Source organism: Bactrocera dorsalis, chromosome 4, assembly GCF_023373825.1.
Source record: "Bactrocera dorsalis isolate Fly_Bdor chromosome 4, ASM2337382v1, whole genome shotgun sequence".
Classification (NCBI taxonomy): Eukaryota; Metazoa; Arthropoda; class Insecta; order Diptera; family Tephritidae; genus Bactrocera; species Bactrocera dorsalis.
In genome coordinates this window covers 73,364,434-73,379,492 of record NC_064306.1, presented here as the reverse complement: position 1 = coordinate 73,379,492, position 15,059 = coordinate 73,364,434, and the positions used below count along the sequence as shown (strand labels likewise).

Below are 15,059 nucleotides of genomic sequence, written 5' to 3'. Positions count from 1 at the left end.
AATTATGCAACACTTGCTGTTGCAAGTGCAACCCCTCGAAGATCCACGTTCACACGCACTCACACTTGCTCTTTACTAACACACGCTCTCAGGGTCCATACCAATTCACTAACCCACTCACGCACCCACTCTTTACCACTCACACAAGCACACACACAATTAACCACACCACCTGTGAATGCGTTTCCAACATTCCCACACATCACACCGAACGCTTGCTTTAAGCTCCAAACTAACCACTACAACAATAATAACAACAATAACAAACAACTAACAGCAAATTAATAGGAAAGTCATGTGCCACACTACTTTACTAATCACATGTTGCGCTTAATTGGATGACTAATCATGAAGCCGAGATTATGAAGTACAAAAACAAAGCATTTACTTCTTATCAAGACACTCAGGCAAAGAAATAGAAACACCCACACACATACATAGTCCATTCTATGGAAGTTTATGTTTAGTGACAGCAGCATACACAAACAAAGTACATATTATTTAAGCTATGGAAAATTACATAATTACATACACACGCATACATACAGATATGATTGGTGGAGTTAAGAGATATATATTTTCTGTAGATTTAAGTTTCGAAATTTCCACGACAAAATTGTAAAAATTAAATTTTAAGTTATCATTAAGTATTTCCGTTTCGAATTGGAAGCTATTGTACACACCAAACGGTTAAATTTAAGCGAAAATCACAAAAACAAACTCACAAAATTGTTCAAGTAAACGCAACAACAAAGAAAACAAACAAAATCGGGCAAAATCAGCATCAATCTATTTTAAAAAAATTTGCATGGGAATCAATTCAGAGTAACGCAAGATTTAACTGTAAAAATTTTAAGCCTAATCACCGAAACACAGACAGACGGACTCACACGGTCCAACTCGACTCGGAATTCAGTTTTGAAAGCGAGGAGTCTCTTTGACACAGACCGAGCGTCAAAAGCACGTATAAATTTTCGGTATCTCTGACGAAATAAAATCCCTTAGGGTGTGTTCACTCGTCCAACGCCGAGCGCGAGTTGCGCAATCGCAATCTTTTCCAAATTTCCGAACTTTACTTCCACACAAATTATTATGTCTTAAGTTATGTCTTATCCTTTTATATTCTGTATTGGCTAGTTATGTAAGGCTTACAACAACAACTATTATTATATTAAAAACAAACACACACTATTAAGTACCGAAAATCAAGCGCAACAATATCAGTATTAATTGATTTATGGACACTTTGGTAGGAGGACAATTTTAAGTTTACACTAAAACGAGGCAAAACCACAAATAATGTCAAAAATAACCAACAACAACATAAGTAGAACAACCGAACTTCGCGAATGTTCTACTCACACTGTACGCCAAAGCTGAACGTACACTAACAAATTCGACAAGAAATTGATCGCGCCGCCGAATAGTCAATCGGCAGTGGAATTGAAAACGAAATAATTTGGTAGCCAAATGTTGGACGTGCTTTGATGCGTCAACATTCTACTTTTGGTATTCGAAATCATATTCGGTATTTATTGGTAATTTTTTCTTGGAACAAAAACTGTAATTCTTAGGACTGCATAATATTCATATCAGCTTCATGTTTGTAAATTGTAATGTAAAATAAGTAGCTAATTTGAAGTCGTAAATCGAAAGCACCCAACTTCCTGCCCCTAGCCCCAGACCCCACAAACACCCGCATTCCCACTCAACCCAAATTAAAAAAGATTAAATAAACACACACGATTCGAAAGGAGAACTATGCAAACTAAATTTAACTGAAAACAAAATAGTTTCAACTCAATCGCCCCGCCAAATCCCAAGTGGTTTTGAACAATTTTAATTAATTTATGTTTCCCGTTGAATCGCAAGAACTATGAAGCATTGCCAAAGCCATGCTACCGACACGTATCTATTTGAAGAAGTAACCTAAGGCGATTGCCACCAGTTGCCCAATCCAAACTCCACTACACACACAATGGTGATGGTGTTGAACACATACACACGCTACACAAAATACCACTTATTAACAAAAATTGAGGAAAAAAATAAAATTCCACCCCTACTCTTAAATTGCACCAGCCAATGAGTTAAGCACAAATGCAAAATATAATATGAAACTGAAAATGAGAGTCTGATTAAAGATCTGATTTACACGAGAGCGTAAAATTTAGTAACGGTGAAATTTCAAAACGGATTTCATGTAAAATATAAATATGGCCTCGACTCAATACAATTGAAATAGCTACGAGCTCGAAAAAACATATTCAAGTGAAATTAAGTTCGAAGTACAGTTGACACTCGATAAGCGTGAACTGCAACAAATTTGCACACCCCTTCCTGTCACCCACTCCCCGTAGGCTCGAGTTAAGGAATGCAAACAATCAAAGAAGAAATAAATTTGTCCACCTTTACATAGTGGTCGGCACAGCACAGCATTTCATAGCTTACAAGCAAATACAACATTAGTCTTTATAAATTAGAATGTAGAATTCTCAAAAGAATTTAAAATAAATAAATAAATCCAAAGTTAAATTTCGTAGCCGTAACGGCGGTGGCTTGCGTAATGCCCTGAATCAACTACCTGTAAAAGCAAAACTCAAAAGAGAAGAGCAAACTCAAAGCGAAAATAAGAGAGAAATTTTCATAGAGAATCGTTTGATTCTCAGTCGAAATTCCATTCGTTTTCTTCTAAATTTGTCAAAGATTATTCGTAGTTACCGTTACCGTTACTGTTACCATTAGTTTATTCTTCCAATCGTTAATACCTAACTCGCTGAACTGACTGTTGTCTTTTGGGCTAATCCAACGTTTTATGACTTTCTTCCACATTGTCGTCAGGTCAACTGACGGCAAATTCCACTTCTACAACAAACCTATGCCACAAATCTATTTACTACAACAACATGCTCAACTGTAAAATCACCAACAACTATGCCGACCATCGCTACACCGAACCAAATGCAAATGCTCGCCCACTTAATTGCGATAACCCCCCCTCCGAACGGCCAGCAGCCTCAAGTATCTGTGGCCTTAACCTCACTACATTCACCGCCAACTGCAGTGTCTCGAACAATGGCAATGGCAGCGGTGGCGCCAATTGCAGCAACAACAGTGCCAGCGGCAGCACCTCGAGCAACAATACATCCAACCTCTTGCCCGCCGCGCTCATGCAGGCCAATTCCCAGCACCAGCACCATCATCACCACCACCACCACCAGCACCAGCAGCAGCATCAACACGGTCAGAACTCTGGGAGCAATCCCGGCAACGGTTGCAACAACGGCAACGGCGGCCTTAGCAACGCAACCAGCGCCGTCCAGCAGTCGCAAATGTTTGTCGCCGCCGCTGCAGCTGCCGCTATGGCAAACATGGCGGCAGCGTCCAGCAGCGCGGCTGCCAACACCTCCGCCGGTAGTCTGAACACTTCGGGCGTCGGAGGCGGCGGCGGTGGCGGCGCAGACGAATTTCGCTGCGATCCGTGCAACAAGAATCTGTCATCGCTGACCCGCCTCAAGCGCCACATACAGAACGTGCACATGCGTCCGACCAAAGAACCCGTCTGCAACATCTGCAAGCGTGTCTACAGCTCGTTGAACAGTCTACGCAATCACAAGAGCATCTACCATCGCAACCTGAAACAGCCGAAGCAGGAGACCATCGGCGGCGCTGATATGGCCCAGTCACCGGGCTTAGCCAGCGTGGCCGTGATGCACAACTCCTACTATGCACCGGTCAACCATCGCTCATCCTCATAGGGTTTCATGTACTTTGACTACCTGACCAATATAAATTTTTAAGCGAACGCTAAAGGCGGGTGCCTGCCACCAGCGCCTCATGTTGTAGATGTTAGAAGCAGGTGTGGTGAAATTGTTATGTTTTCAGGTGCTCGTTAATATTTAGCCTATGTTAAATAAGTGAATAAGTAGAATTAGAACACGTTCAGGCGCAGACGCGACCGGAACTAAATATTATATACATACCTCCACGTATTCAGACACATGCGGCATACTCGTATGCTGCAGTGGGGTGTGTTCGACAGGATAAATAGTAAACAAGAAGTGAAGTGAAGCTGTAGACGAAGAAATATTAAAATATATGTAGTCGTAGTAAGCAAGACGTCTCGCGGGGCAAGATCCCTTACCAACAAGAAGCGCGCATTATTTTGATAATTGTAAACAAAGGTGCGTACCCTGAAATGGCTTTAATGTTCTCAAACTTACAACAGAAGAAACGCCTTAGATATTTTTAATCCGCCTATTTGCTATGAATTTTGTACATTGAAAAGAAAAGCAAAAAGTAAAAAGCAAAAATAGAAATCATAGATTTAATGGAAAACTTAAGTATGTATAATGCACGTCCACAAAAATCACATACAAAGGCCGACCGACCGACCGACCGATCGATCTACGAAGTGAAAGGGATGTACTACGAATGTAGATGCAAATAAACGGTATAACCATAACATGTAAATACTTTATACAATATATGTTTGTCATTGACTATTTTATATTCGACTAGGCTTAGGCACTTTAAGCGATTTAAGCGATCGAGATACTTTTTACTTCAGTTGTGTTCGTTTTTAATAAAATCGTATACTAATAAATATATTTATATACATATACATATACATACATATACATTAACCTATTGTTAATCTAGTATTAATTAGCAAATAAAGAGTTTTGTTTAAAATCATACATACGTACATACCATTACTAGCTAACTTAGAATGTTACCACATGTTTTGAATATCAACTTAAAATACTAAAATTAAATATTTTGAAACTGCTTGAAAACCACTATAAACCACAACTATAATTATGGATGTTGCAAGTACATTGTATGTAACAGGTATGTTGAAAGCACACAAAGAGTCCATCCAAGTCGCATCCGAGCGTATTTAGCATTTGCATATGTATGTATTGGTATATAATATGGGAGTATGTGTGTCTTCGCTATCACAATCGTGTGTGGTCGTGTTGGAACCAATTGGTATACAGATCTGCCAAGCAGCCTTTCTCGCCGAGGGCCGCTAAGCAATCCCAGTTCAGTTTGCAATCAAATCGAAACACATTTCTCATTATCATCTAACACAAACGAGCTATCAAAACATACATCAAAGAGAATAATTGGTTTAAAAGTAAAAAAACATTTTTTATTTTTTTTTATTTGAAAATTCATTTTTAAATTTAAGAATTGAAATTTATTTAAAATCTGAAAATCGAAATACAAAATTACTAGCAATTTTAAGTGAAACCCGAAAATTGTCAACTACTTCATCGCCCTACCCTGCACCTCACCCCAAACCCCACCACATCCCTAGACCCAAGTGCCTTCTACTGCTGTTACTACTACTACTACAACAACTGTTACTACCACACCCTCATTCGCCATCCAGCCGCCCTGCCGCCGGGTCAACCGGTCGGCTGGGGGTCACAGGTTGGTGAGCTCCCCTTAACCTTTACAAAAAAAGAGGAAAAAAAACTAAGTTGTACCAAAAAATATAAAGGAAAAAGAAGCATCAAAAGAGACACTAGTGACAAATAACAATAAAAGCTTAAAAAAGAGAAAAGTATTATGAGAAAAATAAAAACAAATATCGCAGAAAACAAAAACTACAAATCAATCAGGCCAAAAATGTTTCAAAATTTCAAAAATTATTAACTTACTTCACTGAAAAGTATCGAGTGAAAAACACAATGCAAAATTCAGACGCTAACAGCGTCTTCGATGATTTCCAACGCCGACTCAAACACTTTTTGTTTGACTTACGTTTTTTATTTCGAAATTCCAACACGCGCTGCAATGCAACGAAATAAAAGAAAGAACGAAAAACTGATCAACACAGTTATAGCAATTGGTTCCAATGGCATTAGGACTCGGCAGTCCACCGCCAGATAGCGACCAACGCACAATCAATGCATGAGGACCAAGCGCAGCTTGTGACTGTGGAGTGATCTTCCCAACGGTTCGCTCCTCGGTTGATGCTGCGCTTCGTTTGCATGCATAGTGTGCCGAGTCCTGGTTACGGTATATTCACCTGAGCGAGCGAATGCTGAAAACCAATCAACGATTTAGTCATACATCGGTTTGTTTTGTTTGTCGTCGTCAAAGAAAACACGAACTGCATCTCTGAATATGATAAATTTCCTTTCAACAGGAACAGCAACAAGCATAAAAATCATGCGACCGAAATTTTAATTAAAATTTCACGAAGATTGATTTACCAAGAAAAAATTATGATACATTTTTGAGCCTGGATTTGTTAGTGTACCAAGACATTCACAGAAAGTAGACACTAATCACTCACGCGAAAACCTCGTAAATTACACAACACCGAAACAAAAATAACGAACACGAGACACTACAGACAGACAGAACGGTTCTCCACCGCGAACAACAACCTGATAAACAAACTAAACATAAAAGCAGAACAATCGAACAGAACAGAATACTAAAAGCAAAACAAAACAAACATACAAGAAAATAACTAAAAACAAAAAAAAATCGAAAACTGATAGCAAGCAAACAAAGTCACTATTGTCTCTTTTTTCTTCTCTTCCTATATGTCATATAGGTGGAAGCACCAACCTGCTTGGCGGCGTTATAATACCCGGTGGCAGTCCCAATACAAGTAGTAGTAGCAACCAAAAACTGCAACATGAACATCTCCACCATTCCACCACCACCACCACTACCACAACCACAGCCACCACAAGCTCCGCTCATCAGTTCCACCACCACCATCATCAGCAGCAACAACACCACCAACACCTTCATCATCACCACCAACAACAGGAAGCATCATCTCCGCACCACCAACAGCAATTGCTTCCCCAGCATTTGCGCGGTGACCGAGACTCAGACCGTTCGAACACCGACTGCAGCCCGCACTCGCCAATCCACCGAATGCCGAAGCGACCGGCCAGTGAGCAGCCACATCACACACAATCCCACCTCTCGACGGCATCCTCCCCGTCAGATGTGATTGCGTCCACACCACCGCCATTGCCAGCACCACAGCACATGAAACCACCTTCACCGCATCACTCCCACCAGCATCCGCATTTTGGCCATCAACAGCTGCCACTAGGCATGTTGCCATCACACCATCTACACGCACATCACGAACTAAGCGCGTCCTCGCACCACCACCATCACTTGTCGCGCACCGGTTCGCCTCTGGACCATCACCATCTACTACACCACCGACGCTCCTCGCTCTCACCCTCGCCCACCGGTCGCGGTTCTGGCGGATCTGCCGCAGGCATACTCTCATCGACGCGTGGCGGCGATATGGTGGGCGGAAGCAGTCGCCTGCTCCTACCGCTGCCACTGAACGCTTGCCACCGCTGCGACGTATGCGGCAAATTGCTCAGCACAAAGTTGACGCTGAAGCGGCACAAGGAACAACAACATTTGCAGCCGCTCAACAATGCCGTTTGCAATTTATGCCATAAAGTCTTTCGCACGTTGAATAGTCTCAACAACCACAAGAGCATCTATCATCGCCGTCAAAAGAACCACCACTCCTACTTTCACCACAGCGCGGTGGGCGGCGGTGTGAGCGGAAGTCCTAGCAGCCGACTGCATCAGTCGCTCAGCTCGCTGAGTGCCGCAGCAGTTGCCAATAATAGTGTCGGAGGGGGTGGTAACGGCAACGCAGTGGCAGCAGCAGCAGCGGCCGCTGCCGCAGCAGCCGAGTTATTACTTTCGCCAATAGTAGGCGCAGCAGCGGTGGCAGGAGGAGGCAGCGCCGGACCCGGAGTGCAGCTCTCGCATGGTGGCCAGCAACAGTCCTCACCCAATATGGTGAAGCCCTGCATGGATTTCTTATAAGATCAACATCATCTGCTGCAGCAGCTCTTCCATGTTGCTCTGAACGCTCCACAGCCGCCACCACCACCCTCGCTGTCTGCAAGCATGAGTCCGTTGTCCGCCATGGGGCAAGGCCCAATGCCAGTTACATCAATGGTTGATTTACAGTATGGTCATCAACTGCCGCCAACCGTAGACCTAACACAGATGGATCATTACGGCGGAGCTGGCAGGAGCAGCGACGGCAGTGGAGGTGTAGACCGAGGAGCGGACCATTATGAGCGAATTAATCTGTTAGAGCACTAAGCAGCGCCTCAAAGCAGTAGATCAAATTGTTCTACGGAAACTAAACCTATTACTGACAACCAACTAAACCGACCGTACCGATCAAATGATCGAAAGAAAAATGAGCAATAAAAGCAAAACTCAAAAAAAAAGTTACCAAAAAAGTGAAAATTGAGCTGAGGCTCCAACTAAAAAGTTCGAAGCGCAGTGAGAGACCGACCGACCCTCCCACAGTGAAACGAGCTAAAGATTTTAATATGAAAAAAATAACGGAACAAAAAAAACTCAGAAACATGCAAAAAACATTGATAACGGAATTAACTAAAACAACTGAATTGAAAAAAGCAAGAATGCAAAACTGTGATTTTTTACATCTCTTTTTTGAGTTTATGAACAAAATATTAAGATATAATTTTTCGATGTACAACATCAAGGACTCTTATATGTAAGCGAATGCACTGTGGACATATACACATTCATTTAATTTAAGCATAGAGATAACGGTTTGGTTCAGATTCCGAAGGTACGGATTCCTGCACACACACTCTGATAAGGACTAAGCGGACATTAGGTATTCATAAAGGTGGGACGTGACCTTTAGAAGTCCCTCTCTGCTCTTTTATACCGCGTAACTTCATGAAACAAACAAATACAAAACTGTGTGAATATCAGGGGTTGGGCGAAGATTGAAGACTGTTAGAGCAATTTTATTATAATTTCGAATTCTGATTTCGATTATGGAACATATCGTTGGCGCACAGTTTTGGGGTTTCTCAGAGCAGTTGGACACACACACACAAAGGCATGTGCTTCGAATTCGAACCCAAAGCAAACTACTTTAATACAATGACATAAACAGCAACAACTAGCAACATACACACACACACCCACACAGAAACACTAAAACATACACACATACATATGTAGGTAGAATGATAATAATGAGATGTGCAATTTTTATTTGTTGACAATACAAATTTATTTAGTGTTACTACTATGTTTTCTCGTTATATATACATACATACATACATATATAACTTTATATGTATATATATTGATGTACTAATTAATGTGTGTGAAAGGGGAACAAAAGGAAGCAAATAGTTATTAAGTATGGTCTGTACCAGTTAACCAGCACGACCCACGAGGGCGTCAGTGTGTCAGCCCAACGGCGGCTGCACTAAGCACCACCCACATACCTTTGTATATACAAACTTACATACATATATACGCAATTGGAATGCGAACTTTTCGATGGACTCATTTCGGTACAACAACAACAACTGTAACTGCAAATGTATAGGAATATGACTTGTAATAGTTTGGCATCTCCTTAACATTACAAATACATACGTACATGCCTGTGCATACATGTATGTGAGGGCAAATGTTAAAACTATATGTACACACACATACACTTATAAAATTCTTCATATAGCCAATAACATTTAAGCGTTTACCTACAACCAATACACACACACACACACAACTGTATATATACACATGCAACGACGCATATGTGTGTGGCTATGCGGAATATTCAAGATTCACATGCAGAGCATAGGATTTTCGAAGTTTTAAACTAATTAGGCTAAGGATAGGTAGGGAGGGCATCTGCTGTACGGTAGGCACTCGTACATATTTACACACCCACACACACACACACACATAGTTATAGAAAGAAGTAAAGGAGTAGAACTACACCTTTGTATATAGGCGATAATTAGATGGTATGTACACGCATACATATGTACATAACTGTGTATAAATTTTATTTTTTTTTTGTTCTTGGAGACGTTTTCGAAAAATTGGAGTATTAAAACAAATATTTTTTTACAATTTTACAATTCATGGCGAAATCATTAAATCACATGGGCCTTCTTCGTCACTTGTTTCGTTTTTTTTTTTGACGGAACTCAATAGTTTTGAATTGACTAAGAAATTTTAATTTATCAACACCGATGGCAGAGTAGTGGTTGTCGATAAAAAAATTTTTACTCTTGGGGTAAGGGAGTTTCGTGTCAGCAGAAGCAAGAACTGATAGATTTAGGCAATTATAAAAAACAGATTTAAATCTCGTGCAAAAATTATTATTTTTTTCTGCTCTTGGGCAAATTGATATACATACACTTTTTTGGTATATGTATGTATACAACTCTATCGGTATTGTGAAATTTATGATTAAAATTGTGATTCGTGATTTATTGGCATGAAGGGCGTGTGGAGTGTGTGTGACACACATACACATGCTTATATTGAATCAAAATTTTTGCGCTTAGCTATAGAAATTCGAGAAAATGAAGAAAGTAATCTAATAATTTTCATTTCATTTAAAGAAGACTGAGAATTGGCATTTCGAAAGAAGTAAAATTTAAAAACCAAAAATGATTTCACAAAAATTTTTTTATTTTGTTTATGAAATTGTATGTTTTGAGCGAAATAATAAAAAGAAATCGCTCGTAAATAATATTTGATATTTACCATATTTTGGAAGTACATTTTAGAAGCAAAACAAAGTGTGCAAAATTGAGAATTTTATGAAAATTTACTTGAAACTTTAGTCGAACTCGAAATCAAGTAAATATCCATGTATTAAGTAAGCAAATTGAATTGTAGAAAAAATGGGATTTTATATTTAATTTTCGTACTAAATTTTAGGAAAAAAATACTAGGCATATTCTTGGAGGTGAAAGTCTGTTTTATTGTAACAATTTGATACCAAATTTTATTATTTACACAAAATCAAATATATTTTTTTTATTTTTACTAAATTTAGTTTTTTATTATTACCTTTGATTTACCACCTTTATCACGGCACTGGCCTGAACGGCAACGCTGTGAGGAGTTCAAAACTTTTTTATGCTTTATATACGGTATTTCTCGTTTATATTTACACACACACACACACATTAGGTTTTATATAGTTGACAACAGAAAAGTCCACATACGATATGCGAGGAAGTGTTTCGATCCGCACGCATACCTATTTATGGGGTACCGTTAACTTTATTTCAGCATTTCTCATTAGATATGCGTATATACTTAGTTTGAACTAAAGTGCTTTACTAACACACTTACGAATTAAATTCACTAATAAATATAGTTTAGAAAATTAATGTTTTATATAATATGCTTTACATACATACATAAATACATACATACGAGTATAATCATTATGCGTTTGTGCATATGTAGCAGTAGGAAAGGCAAGACTCTGATTTTGTAAATGAGAAAAGTGTATGAGAACGATATATAATATCCATTAAATAGCAAATAGAATTTTATAAAACTTGTAAAAAAAGTGTATGTAATGAAACGAAGATATATATATGCATATATATATGTATATATGATGAATATGTATATGATAAAAAGCTAAACCTAAAACTTGTACACAAAAGTCTCCAGAGCGTGACAAAAGCAAAAAAGCAAAATAAAGTTTATAGTTCATACACATGTAAGTAATGTATGTAAGAGTAATATTATTGTAAATACTTTAAATGCTTATTGTAATTAAAAGCAAGAGAAATAATGTTCGTTTGTTAATATGATTTTTTTATTATTAAATGTCGTTTATAAACAAATTTATATACAAACCAATACCAACATACATAGATACATAATTACATACATACATATACTATACACTTGTACGTTCAACGTTTCTCAACTTGTGTCCTTTAACGTTAATTTTACACATACTACAACGCAAACGTGAGCCACTGTAGGAGATTGAAACAAATAATATATGAACGAAACATAAAGTACCACGCCACCACATGTGGTACGCATACAAAAACCAAATAGCTATAAGACAAATCCATCAGAAGCATCAGCCAACCGCCATAGAAACATACAAATATTCATATATACAAACACATACCTACAAAAATCCTGTCTGCGTCCTTCACATCCCAAATCACCCAAACCCAACTCCCTTCACACTCACACCCACACCCGCACAAACACTTGCATACTATAAGGTCTCCATACACTCTCACAGCACCCCAAGTCCACCTGCCCATCTCCAATAAACTACTCATACAAACATCAAGCTACTACTACTACTACAATTACTACTGCATACTATATAGCATTATGGAAATATTGAATTCTTACAATAAAAACATAACAACTGTAATCGAAACAAAAAAATAGAATGTCGTGTCTCTTATTGTTTTCCTAAGTGAATTATGTGTGTACAACTCCGAGCTACATGTTCTTAGAATACAAACATAACCATAGACATAAGCCATAGACCATAGTCCATAGTCCATAGACCATAGACCATAGAAAGGAAGAGCCAATAAGCCGATAAAATATGAAAAGAGCAAAGTGGACAGTACTGGTTTTTAAGTGATTGCCGCAAGACTCTCCTAAGTCATAACAATAACTAAGAACCTATAATAACCATAGCTCCAATAAAATAAACTAAATGAAGGTTACCGCAATAGAAATATAGTACTCTTAGCCATAAACAGTGACAGCCCGAAGTTAGTGCTTATTATGAAAACAGAATCGTTTTATCTGTGAGGACCAATGAGCGCATTGCTGCTTTCAGTTTCGAAATTGTGAATCGGTATGCCTCAAATTGCAATGTGTTTTCATTGTGATCCCGAAGCTTTATTTAAAGAGTGAGGTTGAGAAATTCTACAAAGCAGCAAAGTAGGGAGGAGGGAGCGTTTAAGATGAAAACAAGTCAAAATACAAAGATTAAGAGAGCTTAAAATAAAACTGAGAAATTTGCTAAAACACAGATCATTGCTTATTGATCAGGTTTAATATCTGCACAAAGCATTCAAAAGCCTCAAATATAGACTCATTCTCTTCTGTGCGTTCTTACTCGCCCATTTTGGCATTGCTAGAAGCAATCAAATCTTTCTCTCTCCTCCCCCGACGCCATTCGGTTGAACAACGAGTTAGAAGATCTTCTTTCTGAGTTATATTAGACCAAGGTCACATCACGAAAACACTGACTACATACATATTTACGTTATCGCTTGTGCTAATAAATATATACACGCACACAGGCACACATACTACACACGATAAAGTTGAATGGCACTACAAAGTGCAAAGAAAACAAAGTATTTATAGCAAAACTGAAGAAAATTCACTTAACAACAAAACGACAAAGTATTTTCGTAAAGAGTTGCAAAATGGAGAAGAACGAAGAGCAGTAGAGAACGGAAATTTATCGAATTATTATTTTAAATAAAAATCCAACTGTGAAAAAACGTATAAAATGGAGCGTTTGTTTTGAGCTAGACTGTGTATGAAATCGGTCTCATCTTTTGGAACGATGAGAGGTGGTATTGCTAAGCTTCAAATATTCTTATCTTACATCCCTTTCGGTAAGGTTAGCAGCTGACCGCTCATAAAATCTCAATTATTCATATCATACACACATATATACATATAAATATTTAAGTAAGCACACACATACATACATATATAATACTGTTAAAACAAGGTAAGACATTGCTGTGAGCGCTTGACCCCGTCGCTCTCTTTGCACCTCGATCTTTTCGTTTTAAGCGCGCAATGTACCGTTGCAGCGCCTTCAGCAATCATCTCTGTATTCATACCACAGGCTACGTTTCAGAGGGTTAGTGCGCTCTTTCCAACTATAAATGCTGACTAATGATGTGTTAATGTAGATCAATATTTAATTAATATGAATTTTGCACTAATCATTTGGTATTGGTACTACGAATAAGGATGAAAAAGTTATTGTCTTAACTACTAACTGCAGCCGACCTTGAAATAAAATCACTAATACCAAGGAAACAGCAGTCGCAATACCGGGTGCGACGAGTTGGCTGACAATTCTCGCTCCCAATAGGTTCGCTTGGTGTGCGGTCTCATATTTTATAAGTAAACATATGTATATCATCGTAGCTAGTTAACATAAATGTAGCTCTGTATTGTGTACCCACATGTGACGCATTCTGTTCCGTTTGGGCTACGATCGTTTCACCAGCGGTGCTTATGCGCAACTTGCTGCTCACAGATATATGTATGTTCGTTGTTTTTGTAATAACTGCATCCCAAAAAAGTGTACGTTAGCCATTCATGCAATTATTGCTTAATCTTTGGTTTGTTTGTGGAACAATTTTCATTTTTCAGTTCAATTTTGAAAGGGTACAACTCACCTTATTCACCATACTAATGCACCGCGAGTGCATTGTGCATACACACACATTTACTTATAAGCATATGTATATGGATATATGGATACATGTTATATACGAATATTTATTGTAGCTGTAAGTGTGTAGGTACAGTTATGCAATAAGCGCATAACCGAAATCATCCGCCAACTTGCACAGTGGTCAGCCATCGTTTTCTCGTTTCACGTTTTTCGTTTTGGTCAATTTTTGCAACACATTTACCGTTATTCAATCATTTAAGTATATACATAAGTATCTGGATTATATAGTACCACTCTAGACACACACCCACACATCTACTATGAGTACGCTCACCTACTTTTATGTCTATTATCGCATATAATACTATATACTCCATACACACATACATACACATATACACATATTATGTCTACTATGGTACTCACATACAAAATATCTGAATAAGAATTGTTATTTAAGTTCATTTGCGTGATTTGAATGATTATTTGCATTTATACGTTAATCGGTACAAACCAAAAATCCTTAACTTACAAAAATTCCAGGACATTCGCCTAAGAAACTCTTCTCATGTCATCTGTGTGGTAAGCTTCTATGTTCGAAAGCCTCGCTCAAGCGTCACATCGCCGACAAGCACGCCGTGCGCCAAGAGGAGTACCGCTGCATCATCTGCGAGCGCGTGTATTGCTCGCGCAACTCCCTGATGACACACATTTACACATACCACAAATCGCGCCCCGGCGAGATGGAAATGAAGGACATCAAGCTCTATCACCCCTTCAACTCGTCGATCTGAAACGC

General features: G+C 38.7%; 1 protein-coding gene across 5 annotated transcripts in view; it reads left to right on the top strand.

Annotated features, from left to right (window-relative positions):
• The window catches only part of LOC105228220 (broad-complex core protein isoforms 1/2/3/4/5), a 114,929-nt gene extending 99,875 nt beyond the window's left edge, over nucleotides 1-15,054 (top strand). For 3 of the 5 annotated variants that reach the window (XM_049456669.1, XM_011207936.4, XM_029551108.2), the window contains one exon: nucleotides 3,016-6,354. In XM_049456669.1, the coding sequence (XP_049312626.1) occupies nucleotides 3,016-3,758 (743 nt within the window). In that variant the 3' untranslated portion in view covers nucleotides 3,759-6,354. Of the gene's footprint in view, nucleotides 1-3,015; nucleotides 6,355-6,580; nucleotides 12,547-14,803 lie in introns of those variants that run through there. The other 2 variants (XM_049456670.1, XM_049456668.1) reach the window with 2 other exon arrangements.
• The last annotated feature ends 5 nt before the right edge of the window (nucleotides 15,055-15,059 follow it).